The sequence below is a fragment of the Mustela nigripes genome, chromosome 6 (assembly GCF_022355385.1).
Source record: "Mustela nigripes isolate SB6536 chromosome 6, MUSNIG.SB6536, whole genome shotgun sequence".
NCBI lineage: Eukaryota > Metazoa > Chordata > Mammalia > Carnivora > Mustelidae > Mustela > Mustela nigripes.
Window position 1 is genome coordinate 65,104,482 of NC_081562.1, and position 23,350 is coordinate 65,127,831.

The 23,350-nt window shown below is 40.8% G+C and overlaps 1 protein-coding gene across 2 annotated transcripts in view; it reads left to right on the top strand.

Annotated features, from left to right (window-relative positions):
* Positions 1-23,350, top strand: part of TMTC1 (transmembrane O-mannosyltransferase targeting cadherins 1) — a 266,298-nt gene that overhangs the window by 184,012 nt on the left and 58,936 nt on the right. For both annotated transcript variants that reach the window (XM_059402726.1, XM_059402727.1), the window contains 2 exons: positions 6,099-6,266; positions 13,975-14,088. In XM_059402726.1, the coding sequence (XP_059258709.1) occupies positions 6,099-6,266; positions 13,975-14,088 (282 nt within the window). The remainder of the gene's footprint in view (positions 1-6,098; positions 6,267-13,974; positions 14,089-23,350) is intronic.

A 23,350-nucleotide genomic window follows, 5' to 3' on the forward strand; every position in this document is an offset into this window, starting at 1 on the left:
CACATCCCACGGCTGGATAGTTCTCCTGGTGGTGAAAGTGGGTCTTATCATCTCTACTACTGACTTGGATTAATTCATTTTTAGGTTTACCCTTGTTTCCATGTTAGTTTCTGATACTTTTAACCTCATTGTTCAACCACACTTAAGAAACAGCCCCTGTCATAGTCTGATGCTCAGGGTGCAAATGAATGAAACTTACTCCATCCTTAAATAACCAGCCTGAACTTCCAAACAGTTAATACTCTATTTCATATGAAAGCTAAGAACAATGCTGCTTATTGTGCATTAGTTCACCAAAAAGATGATAGTTTGCATTTTCTTACCTTTCTTCTTTCTTCTTGTATTCACAAAGACAGAGTGGAGAAAGATTTGAAATGGGAATAGGGAAGATTTGCTTAAGTGCTTTTTGAATTCTAGAATTGTGAATGCACATTAGCATACATACTTGGCTACCTGTATTTCACAAATTCAAGTGTATTTTACTTCCTACAATAGATTGTTCTATAAAAGTGGTGTGTGACTCAGACCTTTATGAAGTGAACAATATTGTACAAGGAAGTTTGTAGTTTTAAGGGAGTTTTCTGTGAATGCTTTTGGAAGACTTACATTATTCTATAAATTACATAGTTTGGGTCAATCTGGATTTCTAATAAACTGGATTTCTTGAGGTATTTACAGATCTAATCACATAGTTGAATGATATACACAGTACATTTTATTGATGTCATAGAATATGGCATACTAAAAACACACATGAACATATAAAGACTTCACTTGAAAACACAGATACCTTGTATTCAGTTCACAGACTATGTCCACATACATGATTTCATTTACTACAAACAGCAGTGCTTTAAGTAGCTATATTTTCAGCTATTAAGGCAGGCAATGTTAAACTCTTACAGAAGAAACAACTGAGGCTTCATGAGATTGAGCAAAACTCCTGTGGCCGGCGAACTCCTGAGTGTTAGGAAAGAACCCAGTTCCCACATCCCTTTTCCTCACTGTGAACTCCCAAGCTTCAAGTTTGTACCAGAGCACTTTGGTTCCACTGTGGCTCATAGTGTTTTAGGAGCCTCAGGAAATTGCCACATTTACAGGAGGCTGGTAGAGAGAGACATCTGTTCTAACCTGGATATGTGCAGACTGTACACACATCCTGTCTCATATTCTATTCAGCAGAAAATAATTCCCTAATAAAAATATTATTATTATAACACTAATGTTACCATTTATGGTTGTCTGTCGAACATGATACACAGTGTAAAATTATTTCCTTTTACAAACAAGAAAATTAATAAGTAGAGAATTTAAATAATCAAAGATCCAGCAACAGGCATTGTCAGAACTGAAATGTAGATTCCAGAGCTCTGTCTTATTTACCACAAGAGGTCTTATAAATTTGGAGCTAGTTGATGAACTACAAAGTTGAGAGGGAGCCTCTCATCTTCAAAGACATAGAGGAGAATCAGGTTCTCAGAAGGTGAAAGCAATGGCATTATTATCCCAATTATTCATAAATATGCCGAGGAAAGAGCAGAAGAAATCTATTTCTTGGAGAAGTGATCGAAGTTCTTCATCACTCCTGTGAGAGCCCAGTACCTAGGATGAGGAGCACACAAGAGAGAAAAGTACAAGAAATGCTTTTGGAGTCATTTTCTTAGAATATGAATAAACTTACATCCAGATACATTTAGCCTTCTGAGAAATTTTCCTGCCTATCAAATATTGGAGATTAAAAAAAAAAAAATTAAGTCTTGGAGACTTGGCTCACCAGAAGCTGGCAGCTTCCAGGTTAAGTCTGATCCGTGGCCTCACCATTGGCCCATGCTGCCTCTAGGCTGCAGCATCAAACACCTGTTCTGGGCTCTGAATTCTAGGGCTTTATTGTTTAACCATCCATGAGACCAGAATCAGATCTTGCTGTCATAATTTGCCAAGTGGGGATTCACCAGACCAGAATGAAGTTAACTAGGGCTGTGTTTTATTGCAAATATCTAAAGTTGGGATTTTTTTTTTTTTTTTTTAGCAATAAAATCACAAGACTGTGTCTAACTTATACCACTAATGTTATTTGTAGATCCTTTCAGTGGGTTCTTTGGGTTTAAGTTAAAAGGTAGAATTTCAGTTCAAATTAATCGTGAAAAGATTCTCTTTGCTCCATGTAATTAAACAAAAAGTGAAGTCATAGTAAACACCATAACATGCTCGGCCCAGGGATCAAAAATTGTTCTCTTTTCAGGCTGATGTAAATAGGAAGAAATATTCTTTTATCACTGAAGAGCTTCTGGGCAAGGTTCATGAAAGTACATTTGTACTATTTACACAATGATTAACTTCTCACAAAGTTCTCGAGTAACAGGTGTAAATATTTTTCATTCTAATATGGAAGGACAAACATGGTTGACCTGCATTTCCTCTTCGGTTCCCTTTGGATGTGCATCATGAAAGTATCAAGGAGAGATGCCGAGTCTCTAGTTGTTACATGCACTGAAATGGGGATAATACCTGCAGTCAGTGAGTGAGAGATCAAACAATGATTCCTCGTGAAGAAGCAGTGAGTGATGTTTCTCAAGATGCTTTGAAACTGCATCTCAGTGCTGAGGCAAACCAATCAGTAGCCAGAGTTTTGTTCTTCAGGTACTGGTTTTGTTCACTGTCAGCAGTTTGAATGACTCCGTTATGCTCTGTGTAGAGGTCTCTAATCAGAGCCCAGATTTTCCTTAATCAGATTCACCAAAGCACTCTGCAGCCTGGTTTCATCTCCCTGGAGGCCAGAAAGTCATGTAGCTTCTCATTTGCTTGATTTTCTACTTTCAAAATGAGGACTTGGCCTGGCCCTAGAAATGGAGAGAGTTCTCCCCCCTGCTGCTGAGATCTTTATTAAAGCAGATGTTGAAGGATGAAATGTCATAATAGAGAAGCATCTTAATCTTGGTGATATTGTGTTCAAGTTTGTAAGAATGTGATACTCTCTAAGAAATTTGCAAGCCTAAGTAGAGATTATTTTATATGGCTTACCATTTCTTTGAGCCATATGTCAGTACAAGGACTTTCCAAAAACAATGATCATGTTACTTGATACTGATGCCCTTGCTCAGTGGAAAGGAATCGCCTTCCCTTTCTTTTGGTTATAGCAAGGGTCAACACACTGTGGCTCTTGAGTGAAGGCTGGCCTGTTTTATAAATAAATTATATCGGAACATAGCCATGCCCATTAATTTACATAGTGTCGTTGGCTGCTTTCCTGCCCCAAAGATAGAGTGGGCAGGACAGAAAAGCCTGAAAAGCCCGAAATATTTATGCTTTGGCCCCTTCCAGAAAAGGTTTGCCAACTTCTGGAGATTAGCATTGCGGTAGAGTCTTGGGTCTTCTCTGTTACTAGTTGTGGGTGCTGGGGACAAGTTACTTGACTCCTATAAGCTTTAATTCCCTCATTTATGGAATGGGAGATACTGAGGATTATATATTCAAATCAGATAATATATTTAAAACCAGAACAGTCCTTATCCTAGGTCCTACAGATACTGTGGACAGGTCCATGCAAAGCTTTTAGCGCAGTGCCTGGCCAATAGAAGGACTCAGTAAAGATACGGATGTGTAAAATAGTTCATTACTTTTGTTGTTGTTATCTTTGTTATTCTTATCTTCTCCCATTTTGTGGCCATAGCTTGGGGACCCCATGTGGAGATGCCAGTGTTCTCCTCTCCCACTGCTCTGCCTGATGGCAGCTCTGTTTCCTACAAGGAGACAGAAAACAAGTATTGAAATTTTACAAATGGAGTGATTAGGAGGGAAGTAAGTCAAGGTGTGTTGATAAGGTGCGAGGAACGCAAGGATCAGCCAGTTAAGTCAAAAACCAGACAAGCAGGACAGTGTATGGAGTGTGAGTTTGGAATCTGAAATGCATGGGTTTGTATCTTTGCCCTACTATACAGGCTATGTGACCGAATTCAGGAAATCAGTTCACCTTCTCCCTCGTCATCATCTTTATGAGTAAACACCTCTAGCATCGAGTGACCCACAGGGACGCGAGGATGAGCTGAACTCCTACATGGAACATGCTTGGCCCATGAGATGTACTCAGCAAACATTTGTTCTTCATGGAGCTGCTTTATGAACGCAGAAACAAGGAGACAGCTGGTACTACAGCTGTGGGTGCCTGTATGGGGTACATGCCTTTCAGGACTTTGCTCCCATGTCACTTTTCCCATGGTGCCATTCCTGACCATATTAAAATCTCGACTTCCTCCCCTCCCTGAGCTTCCTCGTCCTCTTTGCTGATAGATTATTACCCATGTAACATACCCTGCTGTGGCGCACACTCTGTGTTTTATTTGCTTATTGGCTGTTTCTTTCCACCCACGTGGGTTCCACAAGGACAGGAATTCTTGTCTCTTTTGTCCACTGCTACGGTCTTGGTGCCTATAATTATGGCAGGACACAGTTGGGGGGTTATTAAATACCTGTCGAATGGAGGAATGGAGCCCAAAAGGCTTTCGTGTGGCCAGAGATGCGCCCTGCCCATTAGAGCTGGGATCTGGAGGAGGCTAGCAGAGCAAATGGCAAGCATCCTCAGGAGCTTGAGCAGCATGGCCAGTTGTATCAAATGAGAGACGTTGATACCTTTAAGTCCAAACAATGCTTCTTGTGAAAGGGGAAGAGGTTTGGGGGTTTTATTATTTAGTGTTAGTGACTCTATGTTTTAGCAAGTTCAAGGCTTCTGCGTGGTGCTTATGGCCACCGAATCCAGCCTCCTTAGCTTGAAATTAATAAGTGGGCTGCTGACTCCCTTTGTTTGACCTAATAATGAACACTCAGAGTTTAGGGAGCTGGACCAACCGACTTATGGGATTTGAAGTATGGAATTGGAGCTTGAACTTCACCTAATTCCCAGCATCTCCATATCAGAAACCTCAAATGCTTCTCTTGTTTTTCTACCCTTGATACCGTAGACATTTAGAAAAGTGAACAGAAGTGGAGAGATTTTTTAAAGGAGGTATGTTTAGAAATGAGACTATTGAAGTGTTTTCCTTGACAAAACCAACCTGTCCCAGTAGGCTGGAGTTCTTTGAGGGCAGGACCTGTGTTTTATGCAAAATTGCATTCTTAGTGCCCAGGATATTGCCAGTCATCTATAGAGGGAGAATGAATAAATAATTGAACAAGTGAATGGGCTATCTTAATTTTGGGCTTCTTGTGGCATTAATATTTAACTGATGTAGGATTTCTTTACACAAGCTTGCTTCGTTTTTAAAATATTCCATAATAAATTTGTAGTCTATTTTCTTTGGAAAGAAGTGGTCTTAAAACTGAAGTGCACATGGCAATGATAGATACAAATTAAATGTTTGTGATTTTCTAAGGCCGGTCAACTGCATAGATTATGTGAGGGACCACATTCCAGTCAAAGGTTTTTAGAGACATGGTATCAACATGCCACTCAGATAACAGGACAGATTCTTCATGTCTACATAGAAAGCTGAGCCAGAGTAAGCAAGAAAGTCCTGTCAGTGTGATTTGTCTGTGATGGGCTCCAAGCTGCAGTGCTCTGGAGTTGGCCTGTGGATAGATGATTTTCCTTCAGCAGAAGGACTTGGACCAGAGTAGGAACTTACCAGGCAGCGCACATCCCTAGGGACAGACTGCTGGGGCTCCTTGGTGACCAGCATCCCTCCCAGGACCTGATAGGGAGCTCTTGGGAACTGTTTCTCACAAAGCCATGACATCACCTGTGGCGGCACAGTCTAGATCTAAACTCGTGGTGCCAGTATGGTTATACAATGTCAGTGACATAAGGGTCTAGTCACGACCCAGGAACATACAAAAGGGACGTCTCGTGATGCTGCTGAAATCCTGGGCACTTGGAGCCTAAACGATGAACCTGTTATTCTCCACACTAATGCCAGAGAGCTGGCAATGCGCTGGAAGAGTGATTAGAGAACCAAATTGTAAATACAGTGTAAGCTGGGGGAGTTTACATTTGTTTCTCTGTTACGGGACAAGTTTTATTTGAAAGTTAGTTCTACGGGATCGAATTCTTGGGGGAACTCCACAGTACCCCAAAGTAATCCTGCCTCTCCTGCTCTGTTTCCCAGCATGGGCTACTGCATCCTTTTTGTGCACGGATTGAGGAAGCTCTACGCAGGGCTGAATCGTTGGGGGGCTACCACCCTGACCGTGTGCACTGCGCTGCTGCTGCTGCTTTTCTCCTGGAAAACTGTGAAGCAGAATGAAATTTGGCTGTCAAGAGAGTCCCTGTTCAGGTATGATTCAATGGAGAAAAGCAAATCTCTTCCCATGTATTTCTTTGTTTATGTATTTGTTTCCAAACAAATGAGTTAACATGGGTCTGGCAATAATCATTAACCTTCAGGGTTTTTTTTAGTAAAGTTTTAAGTGGAAGATGTAATTTTATTTTGGGTTTTAGCTTTAGTTTTTAAAATGGTATTCTATAAAGTTTAATGTGAGCTCATTCTAAGTGAATTTATGAAAATAAGGCTCATGGGAAGGTTTCTGGGTCTGTGAAACTGTCGTAATGATGAGCTGGGCTGTAAAATCAGCTATAAACAAAATGAAATGATAAACCTAATTTCCTGATGCAGACAAGTCAATGAGAAAGGTGAGCACACAGCAGGAAGGAAGAGAAACGCAGGGCATTTTCTTTAGACTCTTCCAGGACATTAAGTTGTGATCTGTGATCCAGTTGCTTTATGCTGAGCATTAATTGTGAACAAAGAAATGGAAGACTTTTTTCATCTCCCAGTAGGTTTTGATATGCTACAGAAGCTGTTTCTGAATATAACAAGGTCACCTGTAAGCCCTAAACTTGTAAAGTATAAACATTCTTTGGGACTCTTGCTCATTGTGCTGTGTTTTCTGGAGCTCAGGCCGCCTTGCTAATGCCGTAGCCCTGGTGATGACCTTCACCTGGGCTCCCTGGCACTGTCCCACCAGGATCCCAACAGTATTTTTCCAGGTTTCCAGGGATTCCCAGTCTGTGCCCTCTTCCAGCTTCTGTCCTCACTTATGACCCAGTTCCCCGGTTTTGTCAGTGTGGTTTTTACTTGGTTCTCTGCTCAGCTGATACCCAACACTTACACTCTGGGGGCAAACAACAGAGACAGAATTGGGATTGCTTGAAAACAAAGAGGAACTATTGGAAGACTAGAGGAAGGTGCGCAGAATTAAAGGGCCAGTAAAGAAGTTGGCACGGAGCAGACAGGAAATAGGCATCGGGATAGTCTGTCTTGAGAGCACTCAAGTACCCACCCAGGAAAAAAATAGGTAAACTTAAACCAGGTTTATTTTATCTTCACAACAAAGCGCTGGGGAAATTAAGTCCTCTGGTGGAGCTTTGAGCTGTATAGGTCCTATGCCTGTTTTTTGTTTCCACCAGGGCCCTGAAAGGAATGATTGGCCAAAGAAGCCCCTCTGACTTCCAGGGAGTTAGGGCAGGCCAAGCACCTTGGGGTTCCACTGAGACTTAACAGAGTGAGGCAAGACGAATCCCCCCCGGAAATCCAAGTACTGCAGGCGGGGCCCAGACTCTGGCTGCCAAGAACGAATGAACGAACAAGCGAAGGAATGAACAAATAAGGCAGATGTTCACTGCATTCTTCTATCTTAAAACAATATATCTGATTTTGCTACTTGGCAATTTAACGTTTTAAAAATTTTTTTAATTAATAAATTAATTTTAAGGACTTTATTTATTTATTTGACAGGAAGAGACAGCTAGAGAGGGAACACAAGCATGGGGAAGCTGGAGAGGGAGAAGCAGGCTGAACAAGGAGCCCGACTTAGGGCTTGATTCCAGGACACTAGGATCATGACCTGAGCCAAGGGCAGATGCTTCACGACTGAGCCACCTAGGTGTCCCTTTTTTATTAATAGAAGAAAATTAGTTTGGTATGCATGTCTTTTTTTTTATCCCCAGTATTTTATTTATTTATTTGAGAGAGAATGACTGCATCCACGAGCAGGGGGAGAGGGAGAAGCAGACTCCCCGCTGAGCAGGGAAGTCTTCCTCAGTAGAAGGCAGCTGCTTAACCCACTAAGCCACCCAGACGCCCCTGGCATACATGTCTTCTAAGCTTATTTATTATTACTATATCATTGTCATGGTCATCATTACCATAGTGGGTACTGTAGAGACCTATTGATTTTTTATGACTATTCTTCACCCTTAAGGTCCCAGATTCTGTTCAGTCTCTGTCACATCCTTTTACTTTCAAGGCAGTTCTCCCAGAGCACAATGGACTTGTTCCTTTTACTCCCCATGCTGAAGGCATTCTGTAAACACGGGGGCATGGAAGTTTAGTAATACAACTTCCCCTTAATCTCTGTTGGCTTGATTTTTTTTCTTTTGCTTTCATCAGTCAGTGCTTTTATGGGAGACCTTAAAATGGTTCTGCCCTGTGTTAAACCCTTTGCTTAAATCAAGGTACTAACAGAAGTTGTGTCTTCTGATGATGTTTACTGGTTAATCAGAGCAACGTTGGCAGGCAGCAGTTTATTTCAAGGATAACAAGTTCATGTTCAAACCCTGGAAGGCTGATGCCAGCAGTTTAAAAACAGAAAAACAAAAAGCTTATTGACCTTGAATCCAGAGGCTTCTGTTTTTTTAGATGGAAGTATGTAGTAAGTGACAACTGATTACTAAAACACAACCATTCCACACATGTGCTTGAAGAGGTTTTGTGCCCTAGGAGGCTTTTGGTGATCAAATGGAATTTTGTATAAAGTGCAAATCAAAGCTTTTGATAGTTTTTAGAAAACTTTGCCCATTACAATTTATGTATGTCCCAAGAAAAGTTTTAAGAGTGTTAAAGTTTAAAGTTTTAAGTTTTAAGAGTATTCTTTCTTCTCTAAGACCAGATGTTTGTATGGATTCATCTGTGCTGAGTCATGCTCGAATCAGTTGAAATAAACATTTACCAAGAATCTTGGAAGGAAGATAGAGTTACTGGTCTAGTGTTGGGGCTGGAGTGAGACTTTCTGGCTCCTCTCCAAGTACCACCATTTCATAGCTGTTTGACCTTGGGCAAGTTACTTAGCCATTCCGTGCCTTAGTTTATTTTAAATTTAGAAGAAGAATCAAGTTTATATTTTGGTTGTAGTGTAAGAATAAATGAATATGTGAAATATGCCTAAAGCAATACCATAAACAATGTTAGGTTTTTAGATGGTTGCTGTGTACTGTGTTCTAGGGCATGAGAGAGAGATGGTGGGGGCATGGGGGGTGTGCGGAGAGATTATCTGTAGAGGAGCTAAAAGTCCTATGTGGAGGTCAGACACATAAACACACTTAAACGTAATGTAGCAGGTGGTGGACAAGGCAGCAGAACACTATAAGTACAAGCAGCCTGCTAAGAACAGCCCAACCTTTCAAGAACTGTTCTCTTATAGACCTGAGCTGAAGAGAGAAAGATGAAAACAACCGAAATTCGGCACAGTGATCAAAACCAAGAACTGGCTGATTTGAGTACAAAAACTGTGTTAAAGTTCTAGAGGAGGTGATTCCCCTGGCAGAGGGCTGGCCTTCGACTTCTCTGTTGTAAACAATGAACTCATTGATCGTTCCTTGGACATAGGGTCTCAGTCAGGCCTCTCTTATTACACAGGGTGGTTTTGCTTGGCAATATTATGAACAGTCTTACAGAGAGTATCTTAGGACAGACCTTTGTGTTGGAGAAAGTCCAAATTTCATTCAAGTCCCAGCCTTTCCAGCTGAGGCATCCTTTTACAAAAAAGATCCCACTGTGTGATGTATTTTTAGGAGGTACAGATGAAAGGCCCCCTCACAGCCTTGAGGTTCCATAGGCAAGGGCCTTACACACAACAGCATAAGATGCCAGCACAGAAGAGAGTAACTGGTCCAAGCTGAGCTAGCTATGACGAGGAGGAGCCCAGCTTTGAACCCGAATTTGATACAAAAGAATACATAAGCTTTGCTATGCTTATTTTTTACTTTATGTTTTCTAACTAAAACTAAGCCAGGTATAAAAAAGAGCGAGGGAGAGAGCGAGAGGGAGGAGTTGGTTCATAATCATAGCTGCCAGCTGTATTTTCTTTAATTCTTTTTAACAAGGAACTGTTCTGATATCCTAACCTAGGAAGAGGGTCACTGCAGCTTTAGCTAGGTCTGGTAATGAATTTTGCCTTTGTTTAGAGTAAATAATACTGTAATAACACATTTTGGTAAAATCCCCTCCACGCCCCAGATCTTTGAAATACTGGAAAAGACAGAGACCACAATTTTCTTTTATTTACATCTAGTTCAGGGTCTCTCTAAATCCCATTCATGAACTATTTAAGCAATCCATGGGCCATCAATTAAGAATTTTTGGCCTAGATTCTCCATCTCTGTATGGAACACATTTTTGTTTCTTCCTTTCTGAATTGCCAAGCCAGAGAGATCAGCCAGCCTCCCAGTGCAGAGAATATATATTGAGGATTGACAAATTGTTTTGTAGAGGAGTGGGTGGTAAATATTTTAGTCTTTGTGGGCCATATAGTGTCTTTTACAACGACTCAACCCTGCTGTTGTCTCAGGAACGAAGCCAAAGATAATGGGTAAATACATTGGTGCGTCTGTGGCCCACAAGGCTATAGTTTGCTTACCAATGAGATAAACATTGTGATAATAAAATTGTAGTGTTTCTATGCCCTGTGGTACCTTTCTGGCTTAGCTTCACATGTTGATCAGCTTCAGGAATAGTCCTGACCACATACTGGCCTTGGTTGAAATCTCTACTCTACTACTTTCTCGGTCTGTAACTTTAGAGAAAGGTCTTCATCTCTCTGAACCTCAGTGTTTTCATCTGTAGTGTGGGAGGTACGATAATTCTACCCGTCCTGTAGTTATTGAAGGGATGCAAGGATATGATCCAGGTGCATAGCCCAGAACTGGATTCCAACTGAGCATCCCGTCCGATGATTACTGGACTTTTGGAGTGTGGTGTTGTGCAACCTCAGGTCATAGCACGGTCAGCACTGAAGAGAATCACAAATCCTTCTTACTTTCCTTTTCTGTTAACCTCTGGCTGAACACTGCTCATTATTATTACTTTTTCTAATGTTTGTTTTCTCATCGGGAATTTGGGGGTAGTTCTTGTGGCCTATTGTCCAGGATGCCAACAAAACAAATTGGTGTTCTATAAACTTGGAGATATACCTGAGAGAAGTAGCTTTTTATTTCTGTTTGTTTCAGTCATTTCTGTTCTTTTCCAAGTGTCGTACAAATGAGAGGTCCGAGGGAGAAATGTGATGTATATGAATGAATATCCTGAGTTGAAAGGAGATTTTTCTTTGAAATCATCATTGGGATTATGAATAGGGATCGAGCTCCAACCATATACTTAATGAATACTACGTGTCTTTGTAAAGTAAATACTGAAGCTGCTTGTTTCCACTGAAACAATTGGGGCTACGGAATCATAGCATCCATAGAGCAAATGAAGGAGACTGGCTCTGGAAGCAGCCTGGCCAGTTACAGCTCCGTGGAAAGTTTTGCCTTTGGCCAGTTTATTTCCCCTTTTCTACAAACTACTCATTGTAAAATGGGAGACTGGAAAAACATAGCAGAAAAATATCACAGAGAGAACATAAAGGTCAAAAACAACAATGGAAAAAGCAGTGTGTTCTTCGGATTCCAGTTACTCCACCCACATCTGCTTGCCTGTTATGAATATCATTACTTCCTCTGGCCATCACTGAACAATGCCCCGATCTTCACAAGGACCATGTTTCCACAGACCTAATTGTCTGTTCCTCTAGCAATACATAAATTAGAGTCACCATGCTAATCACACAGGGGGAGGGATCAATCCCAATATGCCAGTTATGTCCACGCCAAAATCTGCCCATTGCCATGCACTACTTATTTCTGCCTAAAAAAGTTAAGAAATTTTCCTGTATAGAAACTGGAATGTTTTTAAAGCCAGTTAGCACTCTGCCCCAGATTCTGCCACTGTGACTAAATTCACTTTGCATAATATTCATTTTATTCATTTATTTATTTATTTGAGAGAGAGAGTAAGAGAGAGCATGAGAGGGGAGAAGGTCAAAGGGAGAAGCAGACTCCCCATGGAACTGGGAGCCTGATGCGGGACTCGATCCTGGGACTCCAGGATCATGACCTGAGCTGAAGGCAGTTGCTTAACCAACTGAGCCACCCAGGCACCCCATAATATCCATTTTAAATATTCCATTAAAATCCTGGCTCTCTGTTGCACCTGAAGGGTCTCACTATAGAATGATTGAAGGATATCAGTGTTTCACTGGAGCACCCGAATGTCAGCATTTGTCTATCTTTTGTCTTGGGTGGATCAGTTTCTACTTAGACGATTCCTCCAGTCTCCTTCCTGGGGCTCCAGTCCTGGCTGCCAATGTTCAGAGAGCTTAATAAGAGGGGAAACTGAGATCCCAATGTTCAGAATACAGATCTTCACATAATATACCTTTGAGGTACCACCCCTTCCCTTGGCAGTTGACCTGTTGTTCCCAGGTGCAGGATTTCTCTAGCTGAGCTCTTCCAGAGAGTAAAACTCCTGCCTTCTGCTGGCATGGAGAAAGAGTAATGAAAAAAGCCACTTGGGTATACAGGGTAAGGATGGCGATCTGGGCTTAACCTGCTCCCGATACAGATTTAGTCCTTGTTCAGCCTCACCTCCACCCCCAAGAAATCCTAGCCACCTGCCCTGCAGGCACTGAAGCAGCCTGCGTAAGTCTGGAGTTTGCTGCCTTCAGATGATGATATCTTCTGGTTGGTCTTTAGCCTCTTGCACTCTCTGGAGAGTTCCTCAGGAACCCAGCCAGGGGGTTTTAAGTTGGGCCTGTCTTTTCTGGTCATAAGGAACCTCTTATTTTAGGGAAAGTTCAACAAAGATCACGATGCCCTTACATATTTCCCCAACAGATCTTTGACACTTTGTATGAAACCCTTCTATTAATCTTAACTTTAAATTAAAAACTAAATGAAAGTATGTTACCTGGGAGAAGGAATGTAGAGCATTAGAGTTGCCCCAAAACTAGGTTGTCCTGCTTTTCTCCTTGCTCTCTCTCATCAGCTGTCCCCCTCTCACATTTCATCCATGCACAGTCTGGGAGTTTTCTTTCCAGGTGGGCCTCCATCATTCCCATGCCACCACCTCCCTGCGTGTTGAGGGAATGAGGGACTCTAGGACCAATCTAGAATCCTCTAGAATTCCACCTCTGACACTGACCAGCTGTATAATCTTGTGCAGGTTAAATGTGGGGTTGCTAGTTACAAACGAGAAACAGATCCCCTCCTGCCCCCACCTGCCCCTGGAATCATCTTCAAAGCTGCACTGTTACCCTGTAGGGATTCCCCAGGCATTTCCTTATGGCTGCCCTAGCAAACTAACACAGTGGCTTTGGAAGCAGGGTTTCTCTCTTTTTGAACAAAATCTCATTCCCTTACCTGCAACTTGTAAAATAATTATACTTGCATTTATTTATTTATTTTTTAAAATTAGCCCAGATTTGGGTACATGGAAAATGTTAACTTCCAATAGAAGTTAATAGGGAGGCCAGTCTGCAGTCATCACTCTTACCATGATTTATTTTTGCAGACACTCTTAATTTTTGTTTTAAGGAAGGTTGTAAGTGAACAAAAGAAGCAAGGAAGGAAAACACTGAATGAATCTGAGCATGCAGGTTTGTTCTGCAGAGAATTATCCATCACCCTGAGCCACCGTCTCTGCTTCCTATCCAGTTAGCATGTTAATTTAGTTGTGCACACCACCCATTGCCTTCATTATTTTCTATAGAAGCGTGTTTAGTAACTCATATATTTCATGAATCCTGAAAAACCCTATTTAGATGGTTGTAACAGACATTCCAAATGCAGGTTCATGAAACTGAGTAAAATATGAAAGAAACCAATGATGTTCCTAAACACAGTTCTTTGTTGCTCTTTCTTCTTTTCTTTAAATTTATTAATTGTAGGTCCGGAGTTCAGACTCTGCCTCACAATGCCAAGGTTCACTATAACTATGCCAATTTCCTGAAGGACCAGGGTCGTAACCGGGAAGCCATCTACCACTACAGAACAGCCCTCAGGTAAGCCCCACACAATTGTCTACCCCTCTGCTTCTCAGGCCCTTATTCATTCACTCGCCCACCCAGTATGCACTGTGGGGGTAGGGGTAGACAGTGGATCTCCCCTTTAGGGTGGTAAGGATTCTGGACTCTCCATTTTGGCTCAGTGTTCAAGTCTGTTGTGAATGTAGTAATTCTGCCTCACTTCTAATTGTTGGTGTTCCTGCAGAAGTTTCCGTTGGTACTCACTACTCAATGAAGTGACACTGAGTCACATACACATGGAGGCAAACAAGAGTTGGTTGTCAAAAATACACTCCTAGATTCTCTGAGCATGTATTCCAATGAATTCTTCCCACTTTAGGCTTCTCATCATCAGAAAGAATTTATATGAAGGCATCTGAGTATAGAAATGAAATACCCTGATAATTGTATTAAATAGAAAGAAAACTATAAGACACTTGATTACCATATTGGGAATATGTTAATAAGGGGTGTGTGTGTGTGTATATGTATGTACACAAATATATAAGTGTATGTGCATATATATATATATGAACAGCCCTGATACTCTTCTTGTACTCCTCTGCTTGTATTCATTTGGAAGAGACTGTACAAAGCATAGCTTTGAGTTGTCACTTTAAGAGAAACCACAAATTCAAGCCTGCATTACCAGCGGCAGATCGCTCTTAAGTACTCAAAATAGCAACTCTCACTTTCAAGATGATCTTATCTAAAAGATCCCACATGATGAATGTCTTTAGCCTATACCATGAGGGCACATGAGAATTATACATAGCCTCAGAGTCTCCAAATATGGGCAAAACAAAGAAACATGAGTCTTTTCTTTTTTGTACAATGAGGCTCACGGAAGCCTTTGAAAGAGTTTTCCATGCCCCTCCAGACTGGCCCACATTTGGCTGTATTTTCTGCTTTGAGACATGCTTCAATATGTATACTGAACACATCTACATTTCCCTGAAGCACGTTTGAGGATTATCTCAAATCTTAGTTTGAAATCATCATTCTTAAAATAACCAGCCAGATTTTTAAAATTATCCTTTTGAACAATGTTCTTACATAGATATATTGTTCTTAAGTCAAATTCTTTTAGACTTTATGCTCTCATTTAATACTCAGTATGGCAAAAATTTTAAGCTGTGCTCATCAAGTTCACTATCAAATACTTTAACAAAGATAAAAAAGACTGCAAGCTCCAGAGGAAAATTGTAATGAAACTTTTTATTGAGGAAAAGAAGATTTTATTAAGGAATACAAGATGATTTTTAAGGATTAATAAAGAATTATGTTCTTTCCCTGGAAGCCAGTTTACCCAACTCTTTACAATACTTAACTCTAGTTGATGAGGTTAAGATTTGTTTTTTTTCTGTATATTTTATTTTGTGCTCCAAATGTTCTAGTGAACATGCATTATTTTTTCAATGAGGCGATATAATTTTTAAAGAGGCATATATTCCTTCAAGGGTACAAATAAAGTATGTTTTCGCATAATAATTAATTAATGTTTCAGGGTTTTAGGTGGCATTCTTGAAGAGAAGAGAGCAGTAAATTTGCTCAAAAAATAGTGGCTGAAAGGAAGTATTATCAGTGTCCTTCAAAATTTTTTGCATTCTAAAAAACTGTTTTCTGTCAAGTTCAAACAGAAAAAATAAGGCAGACCCTAAGGCACAGCCTGGGGCAAAGATATAAATTATATAAAATTCTTGAGTAGCTGATTTTACAGAATTATAGTAGCTGGTTGGGTAGTACTGCTTTTTTTCCCATGAAACAATAAAAATAAATGTTTGCTTCAGCAACTGTGCTTGTGGAAGAAACATGTCCCTTGAGAAGTAGGGGAAAAAACAATTAAAGCTATAAATACCCTGCATAGTAATTAGTGAAATATTTCATCCTCTCAGATCAGGCTCAAAATACTTCTGATTTAAGTAGCATCATTTCTGTGTGGATACCTTGGTGGTGAATTTTCAGTGGGTGTAGGTGCTTTGTTTTACTTTTTTAATTTAAATAAATTGTCACTCCTTGTGTTAGAAAGGGAAAATACCAGGACTATTCATCATTTTGATGATTATTCATCCTAGGTGACGAGAAAATTGCCCTTTTTAAAAAATTAAATTAAATTAAATTTTTTAGAGAGAGCATGCACATAAGTGGCGGAAGGGGAGGGGCAGAGAAAGAGTGAGAGAGAATCTGAGGCAGGTTCCATGCTCAGAGCAAAGCTCAATCTCACACCATGACCTGAGCTGAAATTGAGAGTCGGATGCCAAACCAATTGAGCCACCCAGGCATTGCCCTTATTTTGATACTGCTCTTTTTTTGCTCAAATTGATGAGACAGGGACTCCCCCCCCCCCCAACTACCTCATCTTTATTTCAACTTCAGTATATTTGATATTTTCCATATTTGCACACAGCCAGAAAGAGAATGATTAGGGAAATGCAGGGCTAACTGTGTTATTATTTGAAATCAGTCCCCACAATTATCCATTTCTGTTGTAATGACTGTGTAGATCCCAGAGGCATTGATGGAATTAGTCATTAGGGTTGTGTCTGTACAAATATCATTTTGGCTTATAATTCTAGAAATAATGCTATGTTAAATTGGTAATTATATATGGCATGGATATTCTGCTCCTTTTAAACCTTATTGTATGTTTTTTTAAAGATTTATTTATTTCAGAGAGAGTGAGAGAGCAGGGTGGGGGAGGAGCAGAGGCACAGGGAGAGAGAAAATGCTGGAGCAGACTCCCTGCCAAGTAGGGAGCCCAATGTGGGGCTCAATCCCAAGACCCTGAGGTCACTACCTGAGCCGAAATCAAGAGCTGGCCACTTAACTAACTGAGTCACCCAAGCACCGCAACCTTATTCTATTTATATATATATACATATATGTATGTATATCTCCCCCCATGTTTATTTCAGCATTGTTTACAATAGCCAAGATACAGAATGTGTTAATTTTTTTTGCTTTTTATTTATTTATTTAAAGTTTTAACTTTTAGATCTTTTCCATTTTTTTATTATTATGTTATGTTAGTCACCATACAGTAAGTACATCATTAATTTTTGATGTAGTGTTCTAAGATTAATTGTTTGCATATAACACCCAGTGCTCCAAGCAATCCGTGACCTCCTTAATACCCATCACCAGGCTCACTCATTCCCTTCCCCATCTCCTCTCTAAAACCCTCAGTTTCTTTCCTGGATTCCAAGGTCTCTCATGGTTCCTCCCCCGCTTTGATTTCCCTCGCTTCATTTTCCCCTTCCTTCTCTTACTGTCCTCCATGCTATTTCTTATGTTCCATGAATAAGGGAAACCATATGATAATTTTCTCTGCTTGACTTTTTTCACTTATCATAATCTCCTCCAGTCCCAACCATGTTGATGCAAAAGTTGAGTATTCATCCTTTCTGATGGTTGAGTAATAGTCCATTGTATATATATGGACCGAATCTTCTTTATCCATTCGTCGTCTACAACCTTGTTCTGTTTTTTAAACAAAATGAAAGTACCAAGTTCTCCTACCTTTCAGTGAAGCTCATTTATTCTGTTTCTGTAGTACAAGGGAAATCTTCCCATGCTGTAGCTGAGGTTACAGATTCAGATTAAGACCCAAATCAGCAAAGGAAAATGGCAGAACTCTTTTTTTAAATCCTTAATGAACACAAGTGTTAGCTTTGCTTTGCTCAGAGGGGAGCTGTGATGTTTATACCTGTTCCAGATTCTATAAAGTTTGGGATTCCATATGGTTCAGAATCAGAACCACTGGTGGTTCTGCCATATGCCTCCAAAGCTTTCTGGCCATTGTTTAGAACCTGGAAAAGTTCCTACCATTCCACTTCATATGAGTGGAGTAGAAAGTTCGGAGATGACCCAATATCTCAGCTCTTCCTGCACAAAAATGCCCATGAAATAACTCATCCAATAAGCCCAAAGGGAGAGAGAGATCATGCTCAGACTGAGCAGCAGATAAGGAATGTGTACTTGGCCAGTGATTTGTTGATTACCTTAAAAAGTTACTTGAAAGGATAGAATCATAAAACAAATCATGCACACTCTTTAATAATTTATTATACCCTAAAATTTCCCATGTACATCCACTCACCAATCTTCAAATGTCAAACCAAGCTTTTTTCTTTGGGCAAGAGTCCAATGATTACAATCTGCAAAAATCACATCCATAAGTCATTTCTCTGATGATCAGGGTTTGATACTTTCAAGTGGAATAAAAACTGTAATGACTGTGAGATTTTTCTGATTTTTCTCCTATAGCTTTTTTTTTATAGATACTCCACATCTAATCAACAGCAATTTCTTGAGCAAATTCCCTTCTTTGAGTATTTCCAGAGTATTTACATAGTATTCATAAAAATTACAACACTTTTTCACATTTATATTTTATCAGTTTGCAAGATAGTTCATTACATGGTACAATTGCAATAAAAACCACAACTGCAACAAAATTGTTAACAAACACAACTGTCTTTTAGACATAAAACTCAATTTACAGGATCAAAATGGCCCAGGCTTATAGAGAAAGTTTATTAAGTTGTGGGTATCCACCAATATGTTTTACAGAGAATAGAGAACATCTGGAAATCTGACAACATAGTGAAGAGATTTCACTAGAGGTGCTCAAGTCATAGACATTGTTTTTCATCTTATATTTAAATCCCTTGCATGACTCAGTTACTGGTTGGTTAAAATGGGCTGGTCGTCAAGAACCCTGCACCTGGGAAAGAATACAGTTCACTTTGTCCAGGTGGGTCAAGAAGGTTTCCCTGTTGTCAGCAGCAAATTATCTCAGGTTCCACAGAGCATTTGTTCACTTAGATGCCTTCTTCCTCCCAACCCACTATAATAAGGACCCCATACCCAGATCTGCTATTGTGTTCTGGTTGATTGGATATCGGCCCTGTGCAAGATTCTATCCTAATACAAAGGCTGTGATCTTCAGTCACCCAGACTGCTGTTTTCTTTTCACAGGTATGGTTTCAACATGAAATATATAGTAAATCATCATCTAAGATTTTCACCCTCCCATACTCCTATCAAGCAGGCAATGCATTTCCCTTCCCTGATAGCACTCAGGTGTGCTTGGGCAGCCATGAGACCCTTAGAGTGGCCTTATCCACTCCCAGTGTATCTGCTGTTGATGTTCTAAACAGAAAATCTGAAGGGAAAGAAACCTGTTCAGAAAGGGTAGAAGTCCTTGACCAGACTCTTTTATTGGCATAATTAAAGGGGAAGAAATGTCTCTTTTAATGTTTCTGTCCCAAAGAAATCTCTGCTAGCTGTTTAATTGCCTACCACGTGGAAAAGGATAGAACTAAAATCTTCCTGATTGGAATTTTTTAATGGGTAAAATAGAGACTCGTCATGATAAAAGTAACCATTGATAGCATTCTTTGCACTCCTTCCTCTGGGGATAACTGGAACTCTGGAAGGACACTATTAACTGGGTAAGTCTTTGTGGAAAAAAAGGAAGTAATAAAGGAATCGAGGAAACATCGTATCATTAGAGTCTAAAGAATCTAACCATGTGTAATTAACGCCCTGTTCACTGATGTCCTGAGTAGATTAATAAAATTATTACAATTCCTTTGAAAAATGTTGTCAATAAAGCTGGTGGAGTTTGAACATTTTTTTGAAATCAGGATTTAATGGTTATTTTAAAAGTCCTCATTACACAGCCTATTTTAAGTGGACATTTAAAATAACTCTTATAAGTAAAAATGACCTTGGATACCAGCTGCCATGTATTTCTGGAAAGAATTAAAATTCCAGAACCATTTGTTAACCAGGTTTAACAAGTGGAGATGGGCTCTTCTGCCCGTGTGGTATTTTCATTTATAAAAGTCTAAATATACTTCCCAGTATCACAAATAGACATTTGAAATTATTTTTATTTCTTTTTGTTGATGAAATTAGAGCCTCCCTCTATTTATTTTGCGTTAAGTCTGGCAGTTTTATTCATTAAATCCAAGAAGTTAAACACTATTTTATTTAGAAAACTAGAATTTCATGACCACTCTTATGGACTAAATTTCCAAATGAAAGTTTTATAATTTCTATTGAAGAATATTTTGCTGTCTGGTTTTCTTTTGTTGTTTGTTTGTTTGTTTGTTTTCCTCCTGCCTTCTACCACTCTTTCACTTCAAGAGCTTGCCTTGCTTCCCCGGAAACAGAATCCAAGGCAGGGATCTGTAAGCAGGAAGTCCGCTGAGAAGCACTCTCTGGAACACTAGGGAAGGAAGCCAGGCGAGCAGGATGGGCAGAGGGAGAGTTGGGACAGGCAGTGCGGTTCCAGGGTCTTTGGGTGACCGCTGAGGAAGCTCCGGAGCTGCAAGGGCCCCTCAGGATGGCCATGAGTGGCGGCAATAGATGGAACCTTTATGTCCCCTTACAAATCCATCACTGCCTTGGGTGAGGGAGTTCCCTGAGGCTGAGCGCATTGCCCAGAGGCTGTGAGGTGTCAGCCACTGGGGAAACAAGTGTCTCAGACGTGAGTGGTGTCTGGGTGCTGAGAGACAGCATCTGAGGCCCCGGCTTAATTTACAATTTCTTATATAAGCAGATAATGACTGTTTTAACAATATCATTTAGATTTTCTGGTAAAGTGAACAACATATGAAGTAACACCATACTTCGTAGGGTTGGAATATTACAAAATAACTCCTATAAAGAGCTTAAAGCAGGGACTAATCCCTGGCAGTGATAAACTCGTTAAGTGTTACCTATGTCCCAAATCTGACCACTTCTCTCCACCTCCATCCCCCACCGTGTCTCACTTAGATTCCTGTCCCTCAGAGGCTCTGCAGCGGCCTCCAGGCTCCACAGTGTCTTTCTCAGACCTCACCTCCTGCTACTTTTCTTGCCGCCTTGACTCCAGCCATGTGGGGTTCCAGAGACTCTGAATTTGTGGTTCCCTCTTCCCAAAACACCCCCTCCCTCTCTAAAAGCTGCTTCTTCCCCTTCCTTCGGGGCTCTCCACTTGGGTCATCTTGTCAACAAGGCCTTCCCCAGCCACCCCACTAAAGAGTGCAGTCACCACCAACATAGTCTATTCCTATTTGCTTCATTTTCTTCACTGCATTTATCACCTGCTAATCTGCTTCTCATCTCTAGAAGGGAACCCCACCAGAATAGAGATTTGTTCCTTGTCCCGAGCCTGGAGAGCCATGCCAGGAACATGGCACTTTGTCAACATGTGTTGGATGGCCGAACACTACACGTAAACATCTTTCTACAGCCTGTTTTTAAGGAATGTGAATTACCTGAAATTTTAAAAAATGGCAACTGAGGTATAGTGTAAAAACTGAAGACTATCAAAAGCTGATCCTTAGTCACTTCTACAGAGCATAAATTTAATCTGCCCCCAAATCCATTTTGCTCTAATGCTCCTCAATGGAGTTTGTTAAAACTCTTCCTTTAAACCTTCACTTTATTCACTTCTCTGTGCACTTTTCGATTAATATTTAAATATTCTCAGGGCACCTGGGTGGCTCAGTCAGTTGAGTGTCTACCTCTTGATACTGGCTCAGGTCGTGATCTCCGTTGGTGAGATCGAGCCCCGTGATGCTCTCCCTGCCCAGCAGGATGTCTGCTTAAGATTCTCTCTCCCTTGGAGCGCCTGGGTGTCTCAGTGGGTTAAGTCTTTACCTTCGGCTCATGTCATGATCTCAGGGTCCTGGGATTGAGCCCCACATCAGGCTCTCTGCTCAGTAGGGAGCCTGCTTCCCCCCCTCTCTCTGCCTGCCTCTCTGCCTACTTGTGGCCTTTCTCCCTCTGTCAAGTAAATAAGTAAAATCTTAAAAAAAGAAAAGATTCTCCCTCTTCCTCTGCCTCCACCCTCCCCACTCACATGCTCATTCTTTCTCTCTCTCTTTCCAAAGATTTATTTATTTTTTAGAGAGAGGTGGGGAGAGACCATGCTCACGAGTAGGGGAAGAGGAAGGGAGAGAGAATCAATCTCAAGCAGACTACCTGCTGAACTCAGAGCCCAGCATGGGGCTCGATCTCACCACCTGAGTTCATGACCTGAGCTGAAATCAAGAGATGGATGTTCAACTCACTGAGCCACCCAGGCACCCCTTTATCTCTTTCTTTAAAAATAGAAATTAAAGGGGCGCCTGGGTGGCTCAGTGGGTTAAGCCGCTGCCTTCAGCTCAGGTCATGATCTCAGAGTCCTGGGATCGAGTCCCACATCGGGCTCTCTGCTCAGCAGGGAGCCTGCTTCCCTCTCTCTCTCTGCCAGCCTCTCTACCTACCTGTGATCTCTCTCTGTCAAATAAATAAATAAAATCTTTAAAAAAAAAAGAAATTAAAATATGAAAATAAAATAAAATAAAATACTTTAAATAAATAGTCTCAAGTTTCTGCCATCTTGAAACAAATGTGCAAACCAGCCTCTGCATCTCCTGTTTCCCTTTTCCTGCCATTGAGTCTGTCGTTTCCTACCTTTTAAGTGTTGAAATTTCCTGGTAGTCTCAGTGTCTTCTCCTCTGTTTCCATCTCATTACACCCTCAGCTATGAGTGGTTCCCGTTCTACCACCAAAACTCTTTTCCCCAAGAGCCCCTGATACCTCCATGCAGGGAACTCCAGAGGAGGACACTGCTTAGGAGTTAAATTCCTTTACTCTCAACAGCATTAATTTTGTTGACCGCTCCCTCCTCCTTAGGGCAAATTCTTTATTAGCTTCCATGCTGAGTTGGTTTTCCTTCTGTTTCTCTAGACTCTCCTCCAAACCCTTGATGGAGGAATTCTCATGCACCTCCTCTAGGCGTTCTTCTTTTCTCAAGCTTTGCTTTCCTCCCAAGGGATTTCTTTAGTTCCAAGACTTTAGTTAGCATCTGTATGCTGATTAATTCTCCAAGCTGTAATTTCACCATGCAACTTAACCATATCAGAGCTAGCTGATTACTGGATGTTTCCACAAATTTCCCTCTGCACCTGAAACTCACCTTACCACCTTCTTTAAAACCTACTCCTTGGGGAGATGGAGAGGAGAAGGGAGTTGAGGGAAATTGGAAGGGGAGGTGAACCATGAGAGACTATGGACTCTGAAAAACAATCTTGAGGGTTTTGAAGGGGCAGGGGGTGGGAGGTTGGGTATTGGAGAGGGCACGGATTGCATAGAGCACTGGGTGTGGTGCAAAAATAATGAATACTGTTACGCTGAAAAATTTTTAAAAAAAGAAAAACCTGCTCCTTGGCCTTTATTGCCCTCTTTTCCAGTTTGTGCTTAAGCCAGAGTAAAATGT